Raw genomic sequence first — 25,558 nt, 5'->3', positions numbered from 1 at the left:
CTCAGGCCCCTTCCGTTCTCTCATTCTCATTGCGAGGCTCAGTCTGATTGGGTTCCCAGGTCTGAGGGGGGGGTGCCCACAGTTCCTGCCAGAACTTTCCCCCTGAGAAGTCAGGCCGTGACATCGGTCTCCAGATGCTTTCAGTCCTTGTCTTCCTTCTAGAACCCAAGTCATATCCCAATTGCCTTCCAGATAAGGGGCCTCTCATGTAGTAAGTAAGGCCAGAAGATATTTGAAGTATCTCTGATTCTCTTAAAAAAGTTAATTTGTTATACAGGGACAATTCTTAATTTCATTCACTTACAAAAATTTTATAATTGCACAATTTAAAAGAATACTCTTAAACAAAAAGAAAAATGTACCCAGCATCTCACTCCCAAAACGGTTAAGTGAATACTATTCTAGATTATTTCTGGATACCTCTCTATGTATATAAATGCATTTGTAAAATAAAAACATTGATAATGCTGTATATGCTCTTCTGTAACCTGCTGTCTCTCTTAATGGAATGTAGGGAACATCTTTTCACCTTAATAAATTTACAGCAATGTAATTATCTTTTAATTATGTAATTAACAATTCTTAATTTCATTCTTTCCCAGTATTCTTTTAACTGCACCAGAAAGACCCAGAAAATACAAAGAAAGAAAAAAGAAGGGAAAAAAAAATCCATATTTCCACCCCCAAGAAAGGCACCAAAACAACTTTGTGTATACCATTCTAAGTTTTTCTAACTACTCATATATTCATAAGTTATGTGAATATTTTAAAAATTAAAAAAATTGAGTAGTGCGGTTACCGACCCTGTTTCCCTTTACATAATGGATATCTTTCATCTTAATAAACATCCATCTGGATCATCATTTTTAATAGCCGTGTTGGTGTTCAATCCAGAAAGAGGATCATTTTTATCTAGCCAACCCCTTTTTGATGGAGATTTAGGTTGTCTTCAATACAAACCATAGTTAGTGCCACAGCAAACTCTTATACCCACACCTGGGGCACCTGCCCAGAACACTTGAGCTGAAAGGTTGCACATCTTTAGAGGTGTTTGATGCTGGTGCTGAGCTGCCTTCCAGGAAGACCACTTAGTTTTCCCAACCCACCTGGTGTGTTTCCCCCACGAGGCCAGAAATTCTGAGTGTGTTCTGAATGGCTTCTCTTTGCGTTTGTTTAAAGCAAAGACTGCCCTGAGGCCAACGCTCCATTGGACCTTCTGGCAGACTGCAAGAAGGAGGAGGAATATCGCAGAAACATCTGGAAGGGCTTTCTCATCTCCATCCCCTACTCGGCCAGCATTGGGGGCACTGCCACCCTCACGGGCACGGCCCCCAACCTCATCCTGCTTGGCCAGCTCAAAAGGTAAATGCAGGTGCGCCCCACCCAGCCCTGGAGTTTCTTCTCCTCCCACCCCTCTCCTTCTCCATTCCACTTGGGGAAATCTGTGCTGGATGTCTTCTCTTGGCCAGCCTCTGGGGACCTAGCAGGGTACAAACTCAGCAAAGTCCCTGCCCTGAGGAAGTTCCATTTTGGTGGGGGAGACAAGCAATAAAGGAAAAGGGAAATGGATATATAATATGTCGGTGTGATAAGTTACGAAATAAAATAAAACAGCGGAAAGCTATGGAAGGGACAGGAGTGGGTGCCATTTTATATAGATTGGCCAGGGATATGGGACCTCTAACAGAGTGACATCTGAGACCTAGAAGCTATGTGAGCACAGCAGGGAAGAACATTCCAGATAGGGAATAGTCTGTCCAAAGGCGAGCAGCACAAACACAGAGAGGCTGGGGTGTGGGGGGCAAAGGGAAGTGTGGGAGGAGCTAAGGTAAGTTGTTAGGACCCCAGCTTTTCCTGCCAGTGAGATGGGGCATCAGTGGAAAGCTGGGAGCAAAGGAATGACATGATGTGACATCTGCTCTAAAAATGAACCCCAGCTGGAAGCTTTGGTCTGTGGCTGTGAGGTCCCGGGAGAAGCTTTGCAACCAGGCACACAGGCCAGCCGTGGAATGGGCTCTGCCGGGAGCTGAAGTCTCCCCATTGTTGAAGCTGCTCAAACAGTGTCTGGGAATGCGTCCATCAGGGTGGGAGAATAAAAGAGAAAGGTTCTTTTGAAGAAAGTCAGATGGCATGACTTGTCAACTCCCTTATCCCAAGCCCTCTTAGTTTGAAGATGTAAACGATTCCAGTATTTCGAGATTCTGTTCCTAAGATTTTCTGAGAGGTGGGGAATCTAAGATTCTTCTGCAGTGCAGATGCATCCCATGTTCACTTAATCCACAGGAACGCTAGTGTTAAGCATTTGGCAAACAAACACAACAGAGGCATTTACTATGCAACATGGCCCCAGGTGCTGGCCAACTTCTCTACCTGATAGTCAACCAAAGAAACAAGGACTTCCTAGGAGGATGGGGGAAAGCTGGTCTTCCTGAGAGCAGGTTTGCTCTCACTTTTAATCAAAGTGATCTTCATAAGAAATTCTAAGTACACTCGTGTTTCACCTCTTGAGCCGATTTTAAAACCTTAATCCTCCACTATATTCTCAGGTTCTAAAATCTTTGGGTTTTCCAAGTTGATGATAGAAGCCAATGATCCTCAGCCACGGGTGCATATTAGAGTCAGCCGGCAGGGTGAGAAAAATATGCCTGGGTCTCCGTTGCAGAGATTCTGATTCAGGAGATGTGGATGGGGGCCAGGCATCAGTATTCCCCCCCAATTGACTGAAGCCCACCTCACGCATTTGGTGTCTTTTCATCTTTGAGCAAGGCCTGGCTGTGCCTTGTGTTTTTTGCTTAAGGACTGAAAAACCAGAAGCCAAGATGGTCCTGCTTGAGACGTGAGGACAATCTGGGTTTGGCCCCTTAGTGTCCTCAGTTAGAAGGAAGTGCCAGCAAAGAGCCAGTCGGCCAGGAGGACGAAGGTGGAGCACATCCCTGGGGTTGGACAGGAAAGATGTGGGCTCTGGGGCCTTCTGGGGCAGGTACCGGGTTAGGGGTTAGGGAGGAACGGGGCAGAGAAGGGGGCAGGTGCTGGCAGCGGGTTTTCGGGCTGCCTGCCCACCCTGATGCAAGCAGGACTTTGTTCCAACTTGAAAAGAAATTAAGGAAAAAATACTGGAGGTATAAGTAAAAATATCAAATGTGAAGGAATTTGAGTCAATTACATGCAAATCACACACAACATTTAATTGCATGAGCTTGGACCTCCTGGTCTGGGAGGAGGGGATTTGAAATGAATGCCAAGTAATATGGGGTTCTGATTCTCTAGCCAGGAGCGTGGGGAGGTGGGGAAATGCCTGCCCTGAGTGTCCCCCTTGGCCTTTGCTCCCCAAATACATTTTATTACTTTACTCCGATTATGTAGGTACATTATAGAACATTCAGAAAATGTAGGGAAAAAACTTGAAATACCTTCGATCCCACTGCTAATATTAAGCATACTCTAGTGTCTATATATAAACCTCGGTGTTCTAGCTAAGAAAGAGCTGCCTCTATGTATGCAGTATACATCGGCGTGGCTGACCTTGGCTGGATCTCATCCCTCTCCCCCCACTTCTTCCAGTTTCTTCCCACAGTGCGATGTGGTGAATTTCGGCTCCTGGTTCATTTTCGCCTTCCCTCTCATGGTGCTGTTCCTGTTGGTGGGCTGGCTGTGGATCTCCTTCCTGTACGGTGGAATGACCCTGAGGTACCCCTCATGCTTACTTCGAGCTTTGAGCCCAACTGGAGTTCCGACTTCCTTCTCGTTGGGTAGAGAGTGGTCTTCTCAAGTTGAGTTTCCTCCTACGGAAACCGAGGATCATCCCTATAATCTCATGTTACCGTCTCATGCGGTGACTATAGTAGACCTCACCTCCCAGGGATGTGAGGGTTATGTGGTGTGACGCCCAGGCCCTCAGTTAATGTCACCCATCATCGGTAATCACGGATAGCACTGCCTTCTAAGTAAGACAAACACTCCTACCAGAGGAGAGGGACGTGCACTCTCTCCCATTTCATGGGGCGCTGGTACAGGAGATAACTTGGGGTGGCATGAAGACAAGGTATTAAATAACATCGACTCATAGGGTGAGAAAAAGAATCCTTTTATCAACTCTCATAGAATGGAGCAAGTCTCCCTTGGGTGGAGGAGAAACCGTAATACTTCTCCAACATTCCCAAATCAGCTTTTTAAACAAAGAGCAAGCGTCAGTTCCAGAGACCTAAGCCAGCAACGGTGTCTAGCCAGAGTGTAATAATTGCTTTGCTTTTGTGTTTTCATTTTTATGATTTTTTCTTTATGGCAAGTGATTCTTGTTTTCCATTTGCGGGAGCGATAAAGTTTTCTATTTACATACATTTCTTTAATTGAATTGATGAGTCTATTTGGAGGAAAATATTAAGCAAATATGAGCCAGGTGGTATGTGGATATGGGAACATTTTGAAGGTAGGTTACAAACGCCTGGAGTTGGGGACATCCTAACATAGGAGGGACAGCTCAGGGCTGGGGGTAGCAGGCATGTCATAGAGTTGTTCTCTGACTCCATCCCCTCACCTCTCTGGGCCTTAATTTGCTCATCTGTAAAATGACACCAGTAAAAGTTACTCTGGATTAAAGAGATGTGAAAATGTTTGAGACTAGAAAGGCTCCGATCATGATGTTCCTTGACTCACGTGCCTTCCAGACCTCCTCAGAGGAGAAACTCAGGGTTCAAAGCCCGCGTTAGCCCAAAGAGGCAAGTCCTGACCTTGGACTCAGATGGACCAGAATTCTAATCACGCTCCCATGTGATCTTGAGCAATTTGGTAACCTCCCTGAGGTTTAATGTCTTCACATGTAGATTGGGGCTAAAAATTAGCTACAGCTAAAGTAAAGGCTGAACAAGGCAGGGTGTGTAAACTGCCCAGGACCATGCTGGAGATAGAGCCTATTTTTCCAGTCGACCTGTTTCAATCTAATAGGTATCTGGAGAACTCGGCCACGAGAGGATGGAGGAAATGCAGGTAGAGGGAATTTCAGTGACAGACGTGTTTCTGGGTAACAGAGAAGTTTCAGGCCAATGCCATGGCACCATCTTCACTCAGCAAATGTCCTCTGAGCACCCACTGTGTGCCTGCCACTGTTACAGGTACTGAGCACATAGCAGAGGGCAAGGCGGAGACCCTCCCTGCCCTTGCGGAGCTTACACTCAAGGTGGGGAAGACAGACAGGGAGCAGCCAAGTGCAGCAGGAATGCCAGTCGTAAGTGCTGTGAAGGAAAAGACTGTGAGATACAATGCTGTGCCCTGGAGGGCTCCCACCTAAATGGGAGGTCGGGAAAGCTTCCTTGGGGAAGGGACTTTTGAACTGGGATCTGAAGAATGCATAGACCTCACTCAGTAAAGGGAGGGGAGGAATGGGCACGATGAAGAGCATTCTAAGCAGCTAGAACAGTAAGTGCAAAGGTCCTGAGGCTGGAGGTAGCAAGGGATGTTCTGGAACTGAAAGGTTAAAGTGACTGAGTTCAGGGGATAAGGGAAATTTGTGGGAGATGAGGCCAGGGAATGAGGCAGGAGTTTTCACCTGGGAATGATTTTGTCCCAGGGGACGTTTAGCAATATCTTTAGACATTTTGTTTGTCACAACTGAGGAATTACTACCGGAACCTAGTGAGTAGAGGCCAGGGATGCTTCTAAACATTCTGCAATACACAAGTCAGCCTCCTCCTGCAGCAGGGAATTGATCCCACCCCACAACAGAAAAAGATCCTGCCCCAATATGTTAATAGTTCCAATGTTGAGAAACTCTGGACTAGATCATTGAGGGTCTTGGGGAAGTTTGATCTTCATACAAAAGAGCCATTGTGAGGATTTTTTTAAAAATATATTCATTTGTGGGCACCTGGGTGGCTCAGTCGTTAAGCGTCTGCCTTCGGCTCAGGTCATGATCCCAGGGTCCTGGGATCGAGCCCCGCATCGGGCTCCCCGCTCAGCGGGGAGCCTGCTTCTCCCTCTCCCACTCCCCCTGCTTGTGTTCCCTCTCTCGCTGTCTTTCTCTCTGTCAAATAAATAAAAAAATCTTTAAAAAAAATATATATATAGTCATTTGTTGTTGTTGTTTTAATTTGGATAAACAACACATACACATGGTTCAAAAATCAAAACAATGCAAAGAGGTATGCAGTGAGAATTGTTCTTCCCAACCATGCCTTCATTCACCCATTCACCCAATAATTCCCCCCAAAACAGGTTTCCTGAGTAATCTTCCAGGGTTTCCTTAAACAAATACAGGCAGATATAGTATATTTTCTGGTGACTCGTCTCCCTGACAGATATGATTTTGTATATTCACGGGTATTTTTGTAAGGTAAATTTCCATAGGTGAGATTTTGGAGTCAGAGGCTAAACACCTTTTCCTTTTAATAGATTATCAAGTCATTCTCCATAGGACTCGTACGAATTTGTTCTCCCATTTATAATGTATGAGAGTGTCTGCTTCCCTGCAGCAGTGGATTTTTGCCAATCTGATAAGAGAAAAATAATTTGCATTCATTTTAAGAGCTTTTGGAGCAACTTTTCATATTGAGGGCAACATGAAAAACTTTCCTATCTTCATAAAAACCACGGGTATTTTCTTTCTTGTGGCTTGTTAAACTGTGTTTCTATTCTTTGTACATTTTTCAAATGGATTATTGATCTTGGTCTTATTGATTTCTAGTACTCTTTATATATTGAAAGATTAGTGTTTACTCTTAACCCTTCTCATGTGGCTTCTGAATTTTCAATTATAGTTAGATTTTCCTATTAAGGGAGTTGTAAAAAAAATAATCTCATGTTTTTATCTAGGTTTTCTTTTTTCTCATCTGTTTGTTTGTTTTTACACTGAAATCTTTTACCTGTTTGGAGTTTGTCCTTAGGATGCAATGTGAGGTTTGGATCCAACTTCACTTTTTGTTCCAGATGGCCACCCAGCTGTCCAGTGATATTTATGGACACACAAAAGTTTTTAACTTTGACAAAGTCTGATTTCTCTCTCTTTGGTTGCTTGAGTTTTTGGTGTTATAGCTTAAGAAATAGTTGCCTAACGCAAGGCCAGAAAAATTTACCCCTATGTTTTCTTCTAAGAATTTTATACATCTAGCCCTTATATTTAGGTCTGACCCATTTTTTTTAAAGATTTTATTTATTTATTTGAGAGAGAGGATGAGATAGAGACAGCATGAGAGGGGGGAGGGTCAGAGGGAGAAGCAGAGTCCCTGCTGAACAGGGAGCCCGATGTGGGACTCGATCCCGGGACTCCAGGATCATGACCTGAGCCGAAGGCAGTTGCTTAACCAACTGAGCCACCCAGGCGACCTAGGTCTGACCCGTTTTTGAGTTAAATTTTTTTATATGGTTTGAGGTAGGGGTCCACGTTCATTCTTTTGCATGTAGCTATCCAGTTGTCCTAGCATCATATGTTAAAAGGCTATTCTTTCCCCACTGAATGGTCTTGGTATCCTTGCCAAAACCCAGTTGAGCATGGAAGTATGGGTTATTTCTGGACTCCCAACTCCCAACTCCATCCCATTGATCTACATGTTCAACACGACTGACTGAATAGCTCTTTTTCTACACCAGCTTGATCATAGACTAAATCCCCAGTCTATTTCTGGACTTCCTATTTTGTTCCATTAATTTATTCAGGTGCCTGTTTGACCCCTAAAGAATTGTAAGCCTGGGAGTCTTATGATCAGACTCACATTTTTAAAAGACCACCAAAGCTATAGGTGGGGGAGAACAGATTTTCAGAAGGGAACACAGGCAAGCAGGCTACTCAGCAGACTGTTGCAGTCTCCAGAATAGAGATAATGAGGCTTGGCCCGCTGGGGGGGGGGGGGGGGGGGGGGGGCGGGGGGAGTTGAGGAGTTAGTCATACTTGCAGTGGCCACTCCTCACCTCCCTACTCTGTTTCAGGGGCTGGAAGAAGAAGAAATCTGAGATCAAAACTGATGCAGAAGACAGGGCTCGCGCCGTGATTCGGGAGGAATTCCAGAACCTGGGGCCCATCAAGTGCGTGGTACTACGGGGGTTCCTGGGGTGGGGAGAGAGCCCAGCATAGACTTTCAGGAAACCTACCTCCTAGCCTGACCTCTGGACCCCTGCGGGCTGAGTTCCGGGGGAATTTCAGGACGATGGCCTAGAAGCCTGGAGATGGAGGGTAGGGGGGTGGCTTATACAGTCAGCCTCTTGCCCTGGTGCTGGGGTAAATACCCTGAGGACCAGGAAGCCCCTCAGGGTGCAGTTGCGGTGGGGACCTCCTGCCCTTCCAGCTAATGCACTCTTTCCCTCCTGGCGCATGGGATCCCCAACACTCCCTCGGGCAGCTTCCGGGACCTTTTTCAATGCACAGTTCCCATTCGGGGAAAATACCTAGGAGTCAGGAGGTCTGCACCCAGGAGCTGGCTCTGCCACTAACTCCTACGTAGCCAAGGGCAAAGCACTTACCCTCTCTGGGCTCTGCTCCAGTCTGTGGAATGGGCACATTGGGTAGATATTTACTCCAACATTTGGGGACTCTGTGTGTCTGCCCCTCTCCCCGTCTGTCTGCCCCCTTGGTGCATCCGTCTTCCTCTGCATGTATGACTGTCCCTCTCTCTCTTACCTACCTCTGTTTCTAGCTGTTTCCTTTTTTTCTCTGCTTTTCTGACTCCGCCTCTGCTTTGCTTTTTCTTTCTCTCTGGTGATTCTCCTTAGGACCTTGGGGAATTCCCAGTGGGCATGATATAAATAACTTGGGGGGAAGGTGGTGCCTGAATGCTCCGGAAGGATCCTGGGGGAGTGTGGGGGCCCCTGGACAGGAATCCCTTACACCCCAAGATACCCTTCCCCTCACTCCGAGGAGTGGATTACTTCTCGCAGCTTCTCATAGGCAGGGCCCTGGGCCGGGTGACAGCCAGCAGGCACCCGCCCCAGGCCTTCTCACGCTGCGGTCCACCCAAAGCCCACCATCAGCATGGCGCCTGCCTATCTGTGCCACAGGTTTGCCGAACAGGCCGTGTTCACCCTTTTCTGCATGTTCGCCATCCTCCTCTTCTCCCGGGATCCGAAGTTCATCCCTGGCTGGGCCAGCCTCTTCACCCCTGGGTGAGACTCGGGAGACGCGGGGGTGGAACCCCACAGGGAAGATTCTGGGATGGGCCACCTGGAGCTGGAGAGGCAGCGCACCTGGAGGGGCCGGGCTAGGTGTACACCCTTGGTCTCGTGTGACTATAAACAGCTCCTTCCTTTACACTCAAAAAAGCTTAGGTTCAGACGATAGAACATTTTGGGTTCTCATGTGTTAGGAGCTTTGCCTTTGGAATCAGGCAAAACTAGGTTCAAACGTCAGCTCTGCCCCTTGTAAATGGTGGTGCAACCCTGAGCACATCATTCATTCATTCATGCACTCATTAGTTTGTTCGTTCGATCGGTCAACATCTATCGAGCGCCTATTATGTGCTCCACATTGTGCTAGTTGCTGGGGACGCAGACCAAAGCAAGTAGCTCGACAACAAAACCCTGCAGATTGTAATGAGTGCGAAGAAAGAAAGCGCGAGGGGGCTATATTATGAAAGAACGGGCGGGGGCATTGACTTTGGGTGGTTCTGGGAAGAAGTAAAGATCGGAAGAGGAGCGATGAGCACTGGAGAGCTGCTGGGAAGGTCTACTGAGAGCCACAGGCAGGACCTTACTTTAGCACATTTGGCAAATTGAAAGAAGCCCAGTGTGACCAAGGAGGCCCGGCAGGAAGGGAGAAAAGTCAGCACGACGTGGCTGAAAGGGTAGGCGAGAGCCAGATCCTGGAGAGTCTTGTTGGACACATAAAACATTTGTGTCTTTTCCATGTGGGAGGCTCTGTGCCTCTGTTTTCTCATCTATGAAATGGTATTGTCATAGTACCGTTCTCACTGGATTGTTCCAAGGATCAGTGAGTTAGTTCATGTCAAGTGATTAGAAGGGCATGTGGAAAGAACTCAGGAAAGTATTAGCTCTACTTATTAGGGGATGGATAGGCGGAAACAGGTAGGAGCTCTAACACCATCTAGATGAGCCCCTGTCTTCTAGGACAGGGCCGGCAAACTAAGGCTCCTGGGCCAAATCTGTCCCCGGCACTTGTTTTTGAATGGCTTTTACCTTTTTAAATGGCTAAAAAATCAAAAGACAAATAATATTTGTGACACATGAAAATTATATGAAATTCAAAGGTCCGTGTCTACAAATAGTTTCATGGAACTCAGCCACACCTGTTCACTTATGTATCGTCCTCAGCTGCTTTCATACTGCAACATCAAAGATGAGTCGGGACAGAGACCATATGGCCAGCAAAGTCAAGAGTGTTTACTATGTGGCCCTTTACAGAAGACGCTCACTGAGGCTTGGTCTAGGGGAAAGGCCTCGCTGGCGTGTGTCCAAGTGGTAACATTGGATAGGCAGCCGTCAAGATCTGTTTGAAAGTTAGAAATGATAGTACCTGCCACCTGGTAGGATTTGGGGCCACGAGGGTTGGAGCACCAGCGTGGATGGTGGTTAGTTGGAGAAGAACATTCCTTAGGAGGCTGGGTTGTGGGTGGCTTATCAACAATTCGAATTTGGACTTGGGTTAGACTTGTCAAGTCAAATATGTCTTTCAAATCCTGCAAGGGAGAGTGTAGAAGACTCTGAGGACCCCAAACATGTGGGAGCTGAAATGGAAGAGGGTAGAGGAGAGAAATGGAAGAAGCAGGCTGTGAGGTAGGCAGAAAACCAGGAGCAACAAAGAAGCAAAGGCCAAGATTGGGGAGCATTTTAAGAAGAGCAAGTAGGCAACCATGTCAAATTCTGGTGTGTCAAAACATGATTAGATAGGAAATATGTCCTCTAGCTTCAGTGAGATCTGATGATTTCCATCAGCACCATCCGGTAGAAATACAACGTGAGATACACACGTAATTTCCAAGTTGTAGTGGCCACATTTAAAAAGTCAAAAGAAACAATGAAATTAATTTTAGTAATATATTTCATTTAACCCAGTATATTATTTTAACATGTAATCGATATGAAAATTATTGAGATATTTTACTTTTGTTCATACTCAATCTTCAAAGTCTGGTGTGCATTTTATAAGGCAGCACACCTAGGTTTGGTATTGCCAGAATTCAAGTGTCCACTAGCTACGTGTGGCTGGTGGCTGCCATATTGGATAGAGCAGCTCTATACTCTCGGAGTGTAGTGACTCTCCGAGCCTCAAATGCCCCGTGGTAAAATGGGTGATATAAGGTTCTGATCTCATGCGGGTTATTATGAGGAAGAAGCAATGTCATTTCATGGAGCCAAGAAGAGTGGCTCTTACTACCATTGTCTTATTTTTCCAAAATGTAGATGCTTTGTCATTTTTTTTAGATGAAAAGTGGGTGTTGCAAACATTCCAACAATACAAAGACAGTGAAAATCACCTAGAAACTCAGTCTCCAATTCTGATACACATCTTTCCTGACTTAAAAATGCCTATCCAGGAACTGTTCTATCTTAATCCCATGGGGGTTACAAGAATATACATTAGCCAAAATGTAAACTATATCCTTTAAATGGGTGCATTTTATTGCATGTTAATTATATTTCGATAGATCTAACTGTAAAAATACATGCAAACTAGCTAAAAAGAAACCTATCTAAACAGAAGATTTTTTAACAGAAATGTGAGCACAGTGGACATATTATTTGTGATCTGCTTTTTCCTTTTTTGTTTAATTATAAAAGTTACATATACTCATTATAAAAAACTTCAAATAATGCTGAATTTACCTTTGGTAAATGAAGAGATTGTCCAATTAAAAGTCTGGTGTCTAACAGATCTGATATACACAGGCATGCCTAATAATACATACACATGGACATATATATGTGTATACATGTTACAAAAAATTAGAAAGTACAATAATATAATCACGGGCAACTTACTATTTCTGACCTACTTCATTCTTTTTACACCCTCCATAGTATTCTACAGAATGATAGCACCTTAATCTATTTAATCAATTCCTTTTGGATTGTGTCTCATACTGCGAATAAAAACTTCTCTTTTGATTTACAAAATATCTTGGTCGCACTTCTATGTCAATGCATAAACATTGATGTTATCTTTTATCTTTAAAAAACAGATGCAGGGTATTTCATTATAGATATACTATTATATATACATTTATAATATACATATTTATTACATATAATAATATACATATTACATGTATATGTAATATACATATATTTATATATATACATATATATCATATACACAAGTTATTTACACATGTCTGTACTAAAAATCTTCCATTTTTTTCCCTCTTATCCATATTGAACATCCCTATACATAATCTGTGTACAAGAGCCCAGTTTTCCTGATAACTTCCTAGAAGTACGATAACTGGATCAAGGGGCACGCACATGTGAAGGATTAAAACATGTTGTCAGCTGCCCTCCAGAAGGTTAAACCAGTTTCTTTTCACACTGCCCGTGTGTTTTCCAACGTCCCCATTAGGTACTATCATCACCCTTTCAAGTTTTGCCTGTTAGCTGATGAATGACACTCCATTAGCGTGGGGTTTCTATTTCTCTAATACAGTGATATTAACCATCTTTTCCAGGTTCTTGGCCATTTGAATACTCTTCTTCCCAAATGAGTGGGATCAAAGGGCTTTTGTGGACATTTGGCTCTATGCTTCATTGAGCTGGGAGCCAGGCAAATCTGGGTTCAGTGCCCATCTCCTGCATGGACCATAGCCTGGCCTTGAGCAAGTTGCTTCTGCTCGCTGAGCCTCAGATTCCTCATCTGAGATGGAAGCTGCCTGCCCCAGAGGGCTGTTTCTCAGATTTCTGTGAGCCTAACGCCTCCACAAGACACACAGTGGATCCTTGAAAGGCAGTAATTAGATTGTGAGGGGCTGTGAGGCTGCTTCCATCTGCTTTCTGCTGGTGCGAATGGGCTGCATCTCTGAGTGTAAGCTGCCCGTCCCAGGAGGAAAGCAAGCAGAAGCTGAACAAATGCATACAAGCCCTTAGAGAAGCCCTGGTTCTGGTGATTTGCGGGAGTTCCACAGATCCCATATTTGATGGTGCTCAGATTCTTCCCTCCTCTTTGGTCAAGTCTGTCTTCCTAGGAGGATAAGCGTTTGTCTCCTGTGGCCTCAAAGGCCCCAGGGAGCCATGAGCAGAGAGAGGGCTTCAGCATCCCGGGCAGTTGCATCCACGCTGAGTGCAGGCAGGACGGTATCCAGTGGCCTCCAACAATAACCCCCTTCACAGCAAGCGCCTAATTCCCTCCCACAAATCCTCATTTGCAAATCCGCCAAACTGGCGGGCCCGCTGCGATGCCCAGGGTCACATGCTTTGGGGCCTTGTCATTGTAGGTTTCTTTCTGATGCTGTCACCGGAGTGGCCATTGTCACCATCTTGTTCTTCTTCCCATCCCAAAGGCCCTCTTTCAAGTGGTGGTTTGACTTTAAAGGTAAGGTGTCAGGGCTGGGGTCTCAGTGGGCTCAGTGAGGCTGTGACTCAGAGCGTGGTAATCACGGCCTCGAGGCAGGGCCCACGCCTGGGACCTGAACCCCACTGTACCAACTGTGTGGTCCCGCTTCTTCCCTTTTCTCCATCTGAGGTCTTAGCTGGTCCGGGCACTCGGGGCTGCCAGAGGTGACGGCCCAGGGCAGGAGTTAGCAACTAGAGTTGGCCAGATCCAGCCGGCGGTCTGCTTTGTACAGCCCAGGAGCGAAGAATAGCTTTTACGCTTTTGTAATTGTTGAAAAGAATCAGAAGAAAAATATCTCATGACACAGGAACATCACACGAAATTCAGATTTCAGTGTCCATAAATCAAGTTTATTTCTTCAGTAAGAAATTGCGGACGTTTATTTAGTTAGTTACACAAATACCTGCACAGTAGCCTCAATTTTGCCTCCTGGCTCACAAAACCCAAATATTTACTTGCTGACCCTTTTACAGAAAAACTCTGCCGCCTCTGGGTCTAAGGCTGGAGTTGGGACCCTCACTCCGGTGCCTAAGGGGCCAGACGTGCAAATCTCAAGCTAGGTTGAACCGGATAGGAAGTGGTGGGGACCGAGGCACAACAGCCTAGCAGCGTCCCAGGTCCATCTTAAAGGATCACTGAGCCACCCAAACCAAAACCTCTGCAGGGTGGCCTTTAGATGGGTTCCCAGCTGGTGTCTGTCAGAACAAGGCGCCGCCGCCTAGCACCAGTGACAAGCTTAATCCAGCTGGGGCAGTGGGATGAGCTCTGCACTGGGAGTCAGAAGTGGGGTTGTCACCTAGAGTCACAGGCAGGTTAGCGCCATTGTGGAGGAGGGGGTCTGAGCGTGGGGCATAACGGAGGGATCAGCAGGGAGACGATATCACAGGGCCCCAGAAACAGTTATTGCTGCTGAGCGAACACTGGGTCCCAGGAGCTGTGGGCAAAGACTCTGCAATCTGGGCAGGATTTGTCTCTGCTCCTCGGGCTGGCTTCCAGCTGGCTTTCTTCATCACGCACTCTGGGGACCATGTCCTGGCCTCTCTGTAGTTTCTACTGCTTCTAAGCTCTGGCCTCTTTATCACTTCTGCTGCTGTATAGTTCCTGCTTTTTTTTTTAGAACTTAGGTTCCCTAAGCGTATCTTCTCCGTTGTAATGCCCACATTCTCACAGCAGGCCGGCTCACCCCCCCCCCCCCCCCCCCCCCCCGTAGCACACGGCCTCCCTTGCTCTCTGTCCTTTCCTCTTCAGCTACACGTCTGTGCACCTGCTGTCCCTCTACCTCCCATGGGTACTGCCAAGAGTAAGAATCTGCTTGGTCTGGCTTGATATTTGGGCAGCTCTCCCACCAGGCCACCTTGTAGTCTTGTAGATTCCCAGCCAGCCTGGGGATCGGCTGCCCTTGATCGGACCCCATCTGTGGTTCCATTACCTGTGGGCGGGCTCCAAAAGCCCAGAGCTTCCTCTCAGCCCGGGCTGTGGGGAGGGCCTGTGATGTCCAAGTCCGGTATCACAGCCGTGTTACCGATTTGCTGGGTGACCCTGAGTAAGTTCCTAGGTTGTCTGGGCCTTGCTTTCCCACTGAACGAGAATGAACATGTCCCTTAGATACTCTTCACCCCTGGCCTTAGTAGTTTTATAGAACAGAGGTTGCAAACTCAAATGCCCACAGGGAGGGAACAGTGTTGGGTGCAGCAGACTGGGTGCAGGAAAATGTCTTTCGTGACACACGGCCCTCCTCGCCCGGCTTTCCTTCTACATTGTTGAAACAGAACAATGTCTATATGAGGAAAACAGCTGCCGAGGATGCTCGTGAGTGGCAAGACCGCTTGCGTCAGGGCACCCCCCCCCCCGCCGCGTTGTGGGGTCTGTGGAAAACTGGCAAGCCAATAGCCTTTAAATAAAAGGGCAGCCGTGACTCAGTTTCCACCAAGTGTCACCATGCAGGAAACCGGGACTCGTCTTGCCAGATTTGCTGGTTTTTCAAGAGAAGCAAAAAAAATTGTATGCAATCTCCCAGATTTTAAACGTTAGCCACTAATCTGAATTGAGAAACACCGTGTGGGCCACAGCAACAGCCGTGTGAGAACACGTCTGGCGGCTGGGTCTGGCCTGCCCACGGGGTACAGCATGCTACTTCCGCGGAGGGCTTTTTGGGCTGGGGTTTCGGGGGTTGCCTGGTGGATGGGGAGACAGGGGCCTCCGTGAGCACCACCTGTCCTTTGGCCACCAGCGGGCCTGCGCAGACTGGGCTGAAAGGATGTGTTCTCGCACTCAGCACCCAGGACTTACATGAAGCCTGAGAGAGTGGCCAGTTTCCACGGAGAGAAAGTGACCTGATCAGGGTCACACAGCTAGCTAAACAGAGACAGGGGGTAGAACCCAGGCGTCCAAGCCAACCTTGATTTTCTTATTGTACCTGCTGCCTTCCATTCTTCCTTGGGTGGGAGTCACACTTGCATTTCTGTCCCTTTATGTCACTCAGCAAGTATCGACACGGTGCCCACTATATGTTGGGCACTGTGCCCATGGATGATGATGGGGATGATAATGATGACTTCCATTTCCTCTCTGTCCACCAAGCTCTCCCTCCAGATATCGTGTGGCTCACTCCCATCACTATACTCAGACTCTGTCCAAACGTTACCTCCCCAGAGAAGCCTTCCCTGACTACACTATCCAGAAAAGCATCCCTCCCTTGTCACTCTCCACCCCTCTACCCTATTTTCTTTCCTTCCTAACACATTAAATTTCCTGACATTATATATTTATTGGTTCTCACCTGCCTCCCTTGCTGGAAATGTAAGTTCTCCAAGGGGAGGGATTTTCTCTGGTTTTGGCCTCTTCTGAATCCCCAGTGTCGAGAGGAGTGGTAGGTCCTCAGTATATATTTGTGAAATTGAATAACCAAGGACTTGCTCTGGGCCACACCCAGAGCTGAACCCTTTGTCCCCATGGGCCCATGTCATCTCCCCAGTGGGTCTTTGAGGAGCTACAATTGCTCCCTTTTGTAGATGAGCACGCTGAGGCTCAGAGAAGTAGAGTCACTAGCTCAAATCACACAGCCGAAGGGCAGAGCTAGGATTCAAATCTAGTTCAACTTCAGAGCCTGTACTCTTAGCCTCTGCTGCAGACAGCTCGCTGGCATAACATGGGGCTGGACTGTGAGAGGCCCATGGTTAGAGGCTGAGCTTTTTTTTTTTTTTTAAGATTGTATTTATTTGACAGAGAGAGACACAGCGAGAGAGGGAACACAAGCAGGGGGAGTGGGAGAGGGAGAAGCAGGCTTCCCGCCAAGCAGGGAGCCCGATGCGGGGCTCGATCCCAGGACCCTGGGATCATGACCTGAGCCGAAGGCAGACGCTCAAAGACTGAGCCCCCCAGGGGCCCCGAGGCTGTGCTTTGAAGAAACAGCAGCAAGGGCATGGTCGGATGGGACCATAATGAAGACAATCTGAGCGCAGGCTGTGTGCCTATCGTGGCGCATATGGGCCTCATTAGCACTTACCGTGTCACTCATTTAATCTGCGGGATGTTAAACCCATGGTCAGGGCCTTCTCCTATGTGGGGCAAGTCCCTTTCCTTTTTCAGACCTTGCCTGCCTCTTTAGTGAAATAATACTTCGTTGCCTAAAGGCAGAGGGCCGAGCCACCCAACATCTCCAGCTTTCATTTCAGATAACGAAATATGGAAAAAGCTGAGAGGGAGAAACAAAATGTCAGTGGTTGTGTGACCAGGAATTGTCCTGGGAAGTAGGGCACCGCCATGCATGAGCCAGACCTGTCCTCCCCACCTCCCTGGTGGCCGCCTGCAGGGACAGTTCCACTTCAAGAGCGTTCACTCTGCACCAGGCATCGGGCGATGCATCTCGCATCCCACTAGCCGACAAGTGTTTTGGAGTACACACCAGGTGCTAGGCAGCGACGCAGGGATGCGGCTGTGAGCTGAACAGGACCGTGTCTCTCTCCACCAGCAGCTCCCTCATTGCCTCGTCAGTGTTCACGAGGACCCTCCAGGGACTGTTTCTGTGCCACAGGCCAGCCGAGGAAATGGGGGCTCAGGCAGGCCAGGTCACGTTCAAGGGTGTGCGGTGAGCCAACACCCAGGAGGGTCTGTCTCCAGGCCTATGCTCCCAACCCGGGGGTGGCAAACTTCAGCCCGTGGTCCAAATGCACCCCTCCTTGGTCAGTAGGGTTCCCTGGGAGCCACGCCCACTCACGTATGTCCTTTCTCTGGCTGCTCACACGCTACAGTGGCGGCCTGGTTCCCCAGAGGCTTGCAGAGCCTGGAGTATCCACTCCCTAACCCTTTCCAGAAGTTTGCTTGTTCCCGTTCTAACCACTGCGCGCAGACACTGCTGCCTTTTAGGACATAAAAATCCTCCCATAATTCCGTGAACCAAAGATACTCTTCGCTTCTCTTTTCCTGAATTTCCTTCCACTTTTTCCCTCTCTGTACACATTCAATTACAAAGAGAGCCTTTTCTCTTGTAAATGAGGGTGAAAGCAGCACTGCCCAGAAGGGGTTTTGGGAAATTGAAAGGATGTCCTGCATGGAGGTGGGGTGCCCAGTTCCAGGAGGTTCTCACGCTCTGGGAGCCATGACAATTATTTTCGTTCTGAGTAGAGCAGATGCCCCTCATGATGCTTGCAGGGTTTTTCTCTGAAGCTCCAAAATCAGATGCTGGAGCCAGATTGTGGCTTCCAGGAGACCCCCCCCTCAAGTGTCCCCACAAAGATGGAGCTGCAGGGGCTGATGACCCTTCCTCAGGCTGAGTGTCCTGGGTGTGTGTCAGGTCCCCCTCTGCCCCAGGGGGACCCGTATCCCCTCGTCAGGCTAAGTGTCTTCTCTCCACCCAGCTTCCAATGCAGAGACAGAGCCCTTGCTGACGTGGAAGAAGGTCCAGGACACGGTGCCTTGGAACATCATCCTTCTCCTGGGCGGGGGCTTCGCCATGGCCAAAGGCTGTGAGGTAAGAGCCGCAAGCGGGCGGCAGGACTGGGGAGGGGGGTGCAGGTTCCAGTCCTGGCTGCTCAGGGTCAGAGCACACGGGCAGCATGGGCACCCCAGCCACCACCAGATTCCCTAGTTGCCAGATTGGGATCATCATGGCTCCATCCTCAGCACCCGGTGCCGTGAAGGAAAGGAGTAAGGTCTGATCCAGACTCTCAAGGAGCTCACGATGAGCACACTACCACTAAATACTACTATCATGGCTCGAGGGGTCCCGTGGGCACAGAGGAATAACCCTACGCTCGCCCCCACCCCCAGGTCGGGCACTGTTCTGAGTGCTTTACACACATTAACTCATTTAAACTTCCCAACAAGCCCATGAGGTAGATGCCATTATTATCCCCATTCTCCGGATTAAGAAACTGAGGCACAGAGAAGTAAAGTGATTTGCCCAAGGTCACACAGCTATGTACTCAGGATTAGAATCCAGGTAGTTTGACGCCACGGCCTATACTCTCAGCCATCATGATATAAATATTAGAGAGAATTAATATTAATCAGTTAGTATTATTATGAATATTGTTTTAGAGGGCTGTTTGAGCTCAGAGGCAAGACTGGGACTAGAGTGAGGGAAGTGGGGCACAGAATTTCGGGGGGCTCTGGCTCTCAGCACTCCGCAGGTGCAGTGTCAGCAGGCCCTGCTCAGAACAGGTGCAGCCTCAGTGTTACCCTTCAAACACTCATGCTGACCCTAGGGGCTGGGTAATATTTGTATCCCCATTTTATAGATAGGAAAACTGAGGCACAGAGAAGTTAGTTAAGCAACTCTCTGAAGGTTGTACAGTTGCACTCTGCTCAGGAGCTGGGGTTCCAACTCCGGTCAGACTGTTTTCAGAGTCCAGCCTCCTAACGGCTCACTTGCAAGAACTTCCCAAGTGCCGGCATCATGTGGAGCACTTTGCAAACAGGGACTCGGTTCGTCTTCATCAACACCACTGAAGTAGATGCGATTGCTGTCCACACTTCAAAGATGAGGGAACGGAGGTAACTCGAGGCTAAATAGCTTGCCTATGTTTGTGCATCCAGGAGCTTGTTGGAGCCAGGATTTGAACCCCCAGTTCTTGATGCTGGGCTCCACCTCACCTCTAAATCTCTCCGTGTAAGCCGAGGCATTTAAAACCACAACCAGTTAAGCGTTAATCTGAAATTAAGGTGAAGGAAACCTGAAATTGCTTCTCAGATTGCTTTCTTTCTTTAATTCAGTTCTAATTTTCAGGTTCCAACAATGATACGATATAAGACATCCCTAAAGTGTATATGAGTAAGAAGCCCAGGCTTGAGAATCAGAGTATCTGGATTCAAATCCCAGCTCTACCACTCCTCGCTGGGGCACTTTGGGCAAGTTTCTAAACCTCCCTGGGTGCCAGTTTTCTCATCTATGAATTGGATCAAAGTTCCTACTCTTCAGGGTTGTTGGAAGTAATTAGAGAACGTAATAGCCGGTGCAATACATAGCAAATGGGGAGCATGAGGAACTCCCTGTTTACTCTCTAAATCCTCATTCTGTGGTCTTGTGGGTTCTGCTTCCAGGGAGCAGACTCTGAGATGCAGGCGAGTGAGCAGGTGTGTTAGGTTGTGCCCTGAGGTTCCTCTCTGTGGACGGGGGGGGGGGGGGGGGGGGGGGGGGGGGCGGGGGGGGCGGGGGGGGGTGCGGGGAGGAAGCAGGAGAGGGCAGGGGGAGAAGCACAATCGTGAGCAGACCCCACGATGCCTCCACCAACCCCACAGGGAGCATGGGGCTGAGCTGGCCCTTCAGAAATGTCCCGACTGGTCTGAGACGGCCAGGCCATACCTCGGCCTCCCTATACCAGTCTGCACGTGTGAGCCACCCCAAGAGTGAGTGTGACATCGGGCATGAAGACTCTCAGGTCTGAGACAGCCCCTCAGGGGCTGACAGTGAAGGCCTTGGTTCCCTGCACTGGGACATGCAGGCCTTCAGAGTCCGGAGTGCTAAGCCATTACACCAGGTTACTCACAAGGCCTTCACTGAAGGTGATCTGGGTGGCACATTCAGGGTCTCGACCCAACGACTCCTTTTTCTGACATATATTTTTATTTTGCTCATTTTCCCCCAACAAATAACACATACAAATACAATACTATAGACTTCAAAATGAGCAAAAGGCAGCCTGCCCCAGGAGGGACCAGAGTGCTCATGAGCAACAGTACTATTTTTGTCTCCATTTTAGGAATCTCAAGGACCAGAGAGCTTAATTGACTGATCCTAGGTAACAGAGCTCATAGGTAGCAGAGCTGGGAATTGAACTTCTGTCTGACTTTTCTCACTACTGCGTCCTATTGGGGATGTATCTGGGAAGGCTTCCCAAAGGAAGTGACATGTTATCCAGGTCCTGAAATGGCCATGCCACGCAATGGTAAAAAGCATGGGCTGTCAAACCCAGACTGTCTGGGTTGGAGTTGTGGGTCTTGTACCTCTTCACTGTGTGGTTTGGTTTCCTCATCTGTAAAATGGGAATAATAATGGTGCCAAGTCATAGACTTATTACAGTTATGAAAGAAGCCGATGCATGTGGGGAACTTGGAACACAGCCGACATGGTTGGTTATTATAATTGAATGCAGGGGAAAGAGGGAAATCAGAATCAGGGATGACATGGAGGTTCTTGCCTGAGCAACTCAGTGGAAAGGGTGCCACTTATCCAGATGGTACGAACCTTGCCTGACCCTGAGGCAGGGGGTAGAGGAGATGGCCCCATACCCTAGAGGCTTCTCGGAGTTCAGCATGTGTTGGGAAAAGTCTCAGCTCTCAGTGGGGGCTGGGCTGCAGGACCACTGGGCATGCTGGGAGGCTGGTCTGGCTCCTGGCCCAGCCCTGGGCCGCCGCTGGAGTTTCTGTTTAACAAGGGCTTTGTCTGGCAGCTGCCCCCTTCCCCCCACCCCTGCTCCTCCCCAGACCAGCACAGCCTGCCCCAGGAGGGACCAGAACACTCATGGCACATCCTGCTTCATGGCCCCCGCCCAGTGCCCTCATCAGGCCACCACCAGGCCTCCTGGGGCTTACAGGTCCTCGGATGGGGTCCAGGGTGAGCCTGGATGTGTGGACTCCCTAGTGCTGGTTTGGGAGAGCTGGAAGCAGATCCCAGGCCTTGCTCGGAGCTTGGCAACTCACTTAAACTTTACTGCTTAGTGTCCTCAGTGCATTTTTCTCCTGCTGTAAAACTATCCATGACTCCCCATATATTTAGACTCTAGCCTGAAGGCTTCCTTGGCCTACTCACAGGGCCCGGCGTGACCTGGCCCCTGCCTACCTCCCTGGTGTCAGCTCCTACCTCTCTCCCCTCATTGGCTGCCCTCCAATCCCACTGGCCCCTTAATGTCAGCCACACTAGACTCATTTGCACCCCTGGACCTTTTATCTGCTTTCTTTCTGCCTAAGGCTCTTCCCTGAGATCTTGAGTCCTGGCCCTTCAGGTCAGCTCCAAGGTCACCAACTCAGGGGCCCTCCCTAGTACCATATCTAAAGTAGCCTCCCCTCCAGCCACTCTCCCTATAACACCCCACTATTTCCTTCCTGTTTCCTTCCCCCAAATGTCCTGCTCATTTGTTTGCTTGTTGGTGTCTCTCTTACTGGAGTATAAGCTCCATGAGGGCAGGGGTAGTATCTGTCTTATTCTCTACTGTTCCGGCATCAAGAAGAGTCCTGGTACATAACATGTTCAATAAACATTTGTTGGACATGACCCATGAGACGGGCTGTTTTGAGGGTTGATGTCATGAGGCATGGAAAGTGCTCAGCATGGGGCTGATCATACCAGGCGCTAAAACCAGAGCCACCTTCAACCTCACTACTGTTTTTTTTACTATAGTTTTACTATCTCATGGATTGAAAAATTGGTCTTCTTCTGGCACCTTCATGTATATTTTATTTAATCTCCACCAAAGTAAACTTATCTACAAATATATCGGGGTTATAGGAGCTTGAGAGTAAGTCAGAAGGGAGCAAATCCTGTAGGCAAGTAGAAACCTGTGTATTTTCCCCATTCCTCATTTCCTGCTGGAGAGTCACCTCGATGAGGTTGGTGGTGGTGGTGGTGGTGGTGGTGATGATGATGGTGATGGTGATGGTGGTGGTGATGATGGTGATGATGATGGTGGTAGTGGTGATGATGGTGATGATGGTGATGGTGGTGGTAGTGATGATGGTGGTGGTGATGGTGATGATGGTGGTAGTGATGATGGCGATGATGATGGTGGTAGTGATGGTGGCGATGATGGTGGTGGTGATGATGGTGATGATGATGGTGGTGATGGTGATGATGGTGATGGTGGTGGTAGTGATGATGGTGGTGGTGATGATGGTGATGATGGTGATGGTGGTGGTAGTGATGATGGTGGTGGTGATGATGGTGATGATGGTGATGGTGGTGGTGATGATGATGATGGTGGTAGTGATGATGGCGATGATGGCGGTGGTGATGATGGTGATGATGATGATGGTGGTAGTGATGGTGGTGATGGTGATGATGGTGATGGTGGTGGTGGTGATGATGGTGATGATGATAATGGTGGTAGTGATGATGGTGATGATGGTGATGGTGATGATGGTGATGATGGTGATGACGGTGATGATGGTGATGGTGGTGGTGGTGATGATGGTGGTGGTGGTGATGGTGATGATGGTGATGGTGGTGATGATGATGGTGGTGATGGTGACGATGGTGATGATGATGATGGTGGTGGCAGTGATGATGGTAATGATGGTGATGATGGTGATGGTGGTGGTGGTGATGATGGTGATGATGATGATGGCGATGATGATGATGATGATTGGCATTATTTTATTGGAGAGATAGCCTAATGAAGTAAGAGCTAGATTCTAAGCTCAAAATTCCAACCCTAGGGCAAGTCATTTCACTTATTCAGGCAAATCACCACCTCTTTGTGCCTCAGTGTCTTCAGCCATAAAATGGAGGTAATTATACAACTTACCTCATGGAGTTGTTACAAGGATTAAATATGTTAATATTAGCCAAGTCTTTAGAAGAGTGCCCAGCACAGAGTAAACTCTACATGAAGTGCTTGCCAGATAAATAGTAATGAATCCTATTCCGTGCTATGTAGAGGGACTGTGTTTTGCATGCGTTTGTTTAATCCTTACCACAACTCCTTGAAGAAATCAAGGAACGGAGATGTTCATCAATTTGCCTGAAGTCACACAGCTTATAAGCAGTGTGGTGGTCTGAACGCTCACACATGTGCATGAAGTCCTCTCTTTTTGCTTTCCTTGAACCAAATTCACTGGCTCTCTCTCCCTAGGAATTATTATACAGAGTTGTATACATGCAACTGAGCCTACTGTGTTTTATGAGGCTCTTAAAGATTGTCAAGCCTCTCCCCTCCCATCCTGCAATGTGGCCTCAGGCACCTCTTGATGTCTTTGGGGGCTGTAAGGAACACAGTTTGACAACCACTGCACTGGGCAATTTCTGAGTGTTTTGCCACCTCTGGCTTCTTGTGACTTGAAGCTAATAATGACAGCTGGCATGTTGGGGTGCTCACCAGGTACCGGGGCATTTTCCACCTGCTTTGTAGATTTGCTCCTTTGCTCCCAGTAATAACCTTCAGGGATAGGCACTGTTATATCCGGGTTTACAAATGAGACAACTGAGGCACAGAGAGGTTAAGTTACTTGCCCAGGATGACACAGCTAGGAAGGATTAAGGTGGGAAACAAGCTTATGCTGACTCTGGGGCCCTTTCTCCTCATCCTCTGGCCACACAGCGTCCAACCTTGCCTGTTGCTGGTTCTAGAGTCCCTGAACACTGTGGGGCGGTGTGTTTCCAAGGAAACGGAGCTTCCAATACCTAAGGGAATGGGAAAGGGCAGGTGAAGGCCTTGGGAGTCCCCAAGAGAACCCCAGGCAGCAGGGGGTTCTCTCCCCTGACGCTGCCAGACTTCCCTCTGGTTGCGGTTGCGGAAGCTGAGCCAAGGACCCGAGTGTGCTGGGACGTTGGTTGGAAGCCCGCCACCCAGAGGCCTGGCCACAGGAGAGCTCTTGGCTTCTCATTCATCCAAGTCATTAATATTCCCTCTCTCCAGCCCCTCTCCCTTAAACAGCACACAACTGCCATCAGTCTCTTAGCCAGAGCTGTGGCCTCTGGGAAAAAACAGTGGCCCCATTTTCCCCTTGAAAGGTTCCCTGGCCGGGGAAGGGCTGAGGCCTTGACTCTGCCATGCGCCATCATTTCTAGGCTATCAGACAAACAAAGAAGCATCTAAATTTTACAAAGACTCTTCTAGGGAAAAATATCTTTAAGCATTTATTATTCATTCCTTGAAGGTAACTTTTAAGTCAAATTCTGGGGACAGGCATAGTATTTTATTTATGTAAAAACAGTATGCTGTGTTCTAGAATCCATTATGAAATTTTAAATTCTAGATAAGCAGTAACTTTTCTATCAAACTTAAAGGAAATGTATAAAGTTTCTTTGAAAAACCCAAGTGTATCAGGATCAAAGGATACTGGGTTGCTAAAAGGGCTATGGTAAGCACACACTTGATTAAGTATTTAAATACTCCTACATAGAGTAACTCCTGGAGAAGTCAGCAGAGAGAGCATGGAGATAATTCTGCAACACTGATGGTGGGGTGGAGTCCAGAGCCAGGGAGGGGACAATCTAACCTGTCTTTCTCTGTCCTGGAGGGCTGTCGTCGGCTCTGGGCATCGCCCAGTGACATACTGGTGCATCCAGAGGATGGTGCCCAAGTGATAGGGAGCTTTGTAGGCCCATGTTTGCTTACAGAAGTTCATGGCACTGGGGCGCCCTGGGTGGCTCAGTTGGTTAAGCGTCTGCCTTCGGCTCAGGTCATGATCCCGGGGTCCTGGGATTGAGCCCCGTGTTGGACTCAGCAGGGCATCTGCTTCTCCCTCTGCCTCTCCCCGCCCATGCTTTTTCTCTCTCAAATAAATAAATACAATCTAAAAAAAAGAAGTACATGGCCCTGAGTGTGAAATATATCTCAAGTTATTACTTTTGGGGACCATAGGCAAGTCACAAAAACTTTGCCAGCCTCAGTTTCCTTCTCTGTAACACAGAGACAAATGTCT

General features: G+C 48.0%; 1 protein-coding gene across 4 annotated transcripts in view; it reads left to right on the top strand.

Annotated features, from left to right (window-relative positions):
• The window catches only part of SLC13A3 (solute carrier family 13 member 3), a 79,997-nt gene that overhangs the window by 46,296 nt on the left and 8,143 nt on the right, over window positions 1-25,558 (top strand). For all 4 annotated transcript variants that reach the window (XM_027621511.2, XM_027621510.2, XM_027621512.2 and 1 more), the window contains exons 5-10: window positions 1,180-1,362; window positions 3,562-3,687; window positions 7,915-8,010; window positions 8,980-9,084; window positions 13,362-13,459; window positions 18,337-18,449. In XM_027621511.2, coding sequence (XP_027477312.2) covers window positions 1,180-1,362; window positions 3,562-3,687; window positions 7,915-8,010; window positions 8,980-9,084; window positions 13,362-13,459; window positions 18,337-18,449 — 721 coding nt within the window. The remainder of the gene's footprint in view (window positions 1-1,179; window positions 1,363-3,561; window positions 3,688-7,914; window positions 8,011-8,979; window positions 9,085-13,361; window positions 13,460-18,336; window positions 18,450-25,558) is intronic.

The sequence above is a fragment of the Zalophus californianus genome, chromosome 8 (genome assembly GCF_009762305.2).
Source record: "Zalophus californianus isolate mZalCal1 chromosome 8, mZalCal1.pri.v2, whole genome shotgun sequence".
Classification (NCBI taxonomy): domain Eukaryota; kingdom Metazoa; phylum Chordata; class Mammalia; order Carnivora; family Otariidae; genus Zalophus; species Zalophus californianus.
Note: the sequence above shows the minus strand (reverse complement) of the source record. Positions and strands in the feature narration are given on the sequence as shown.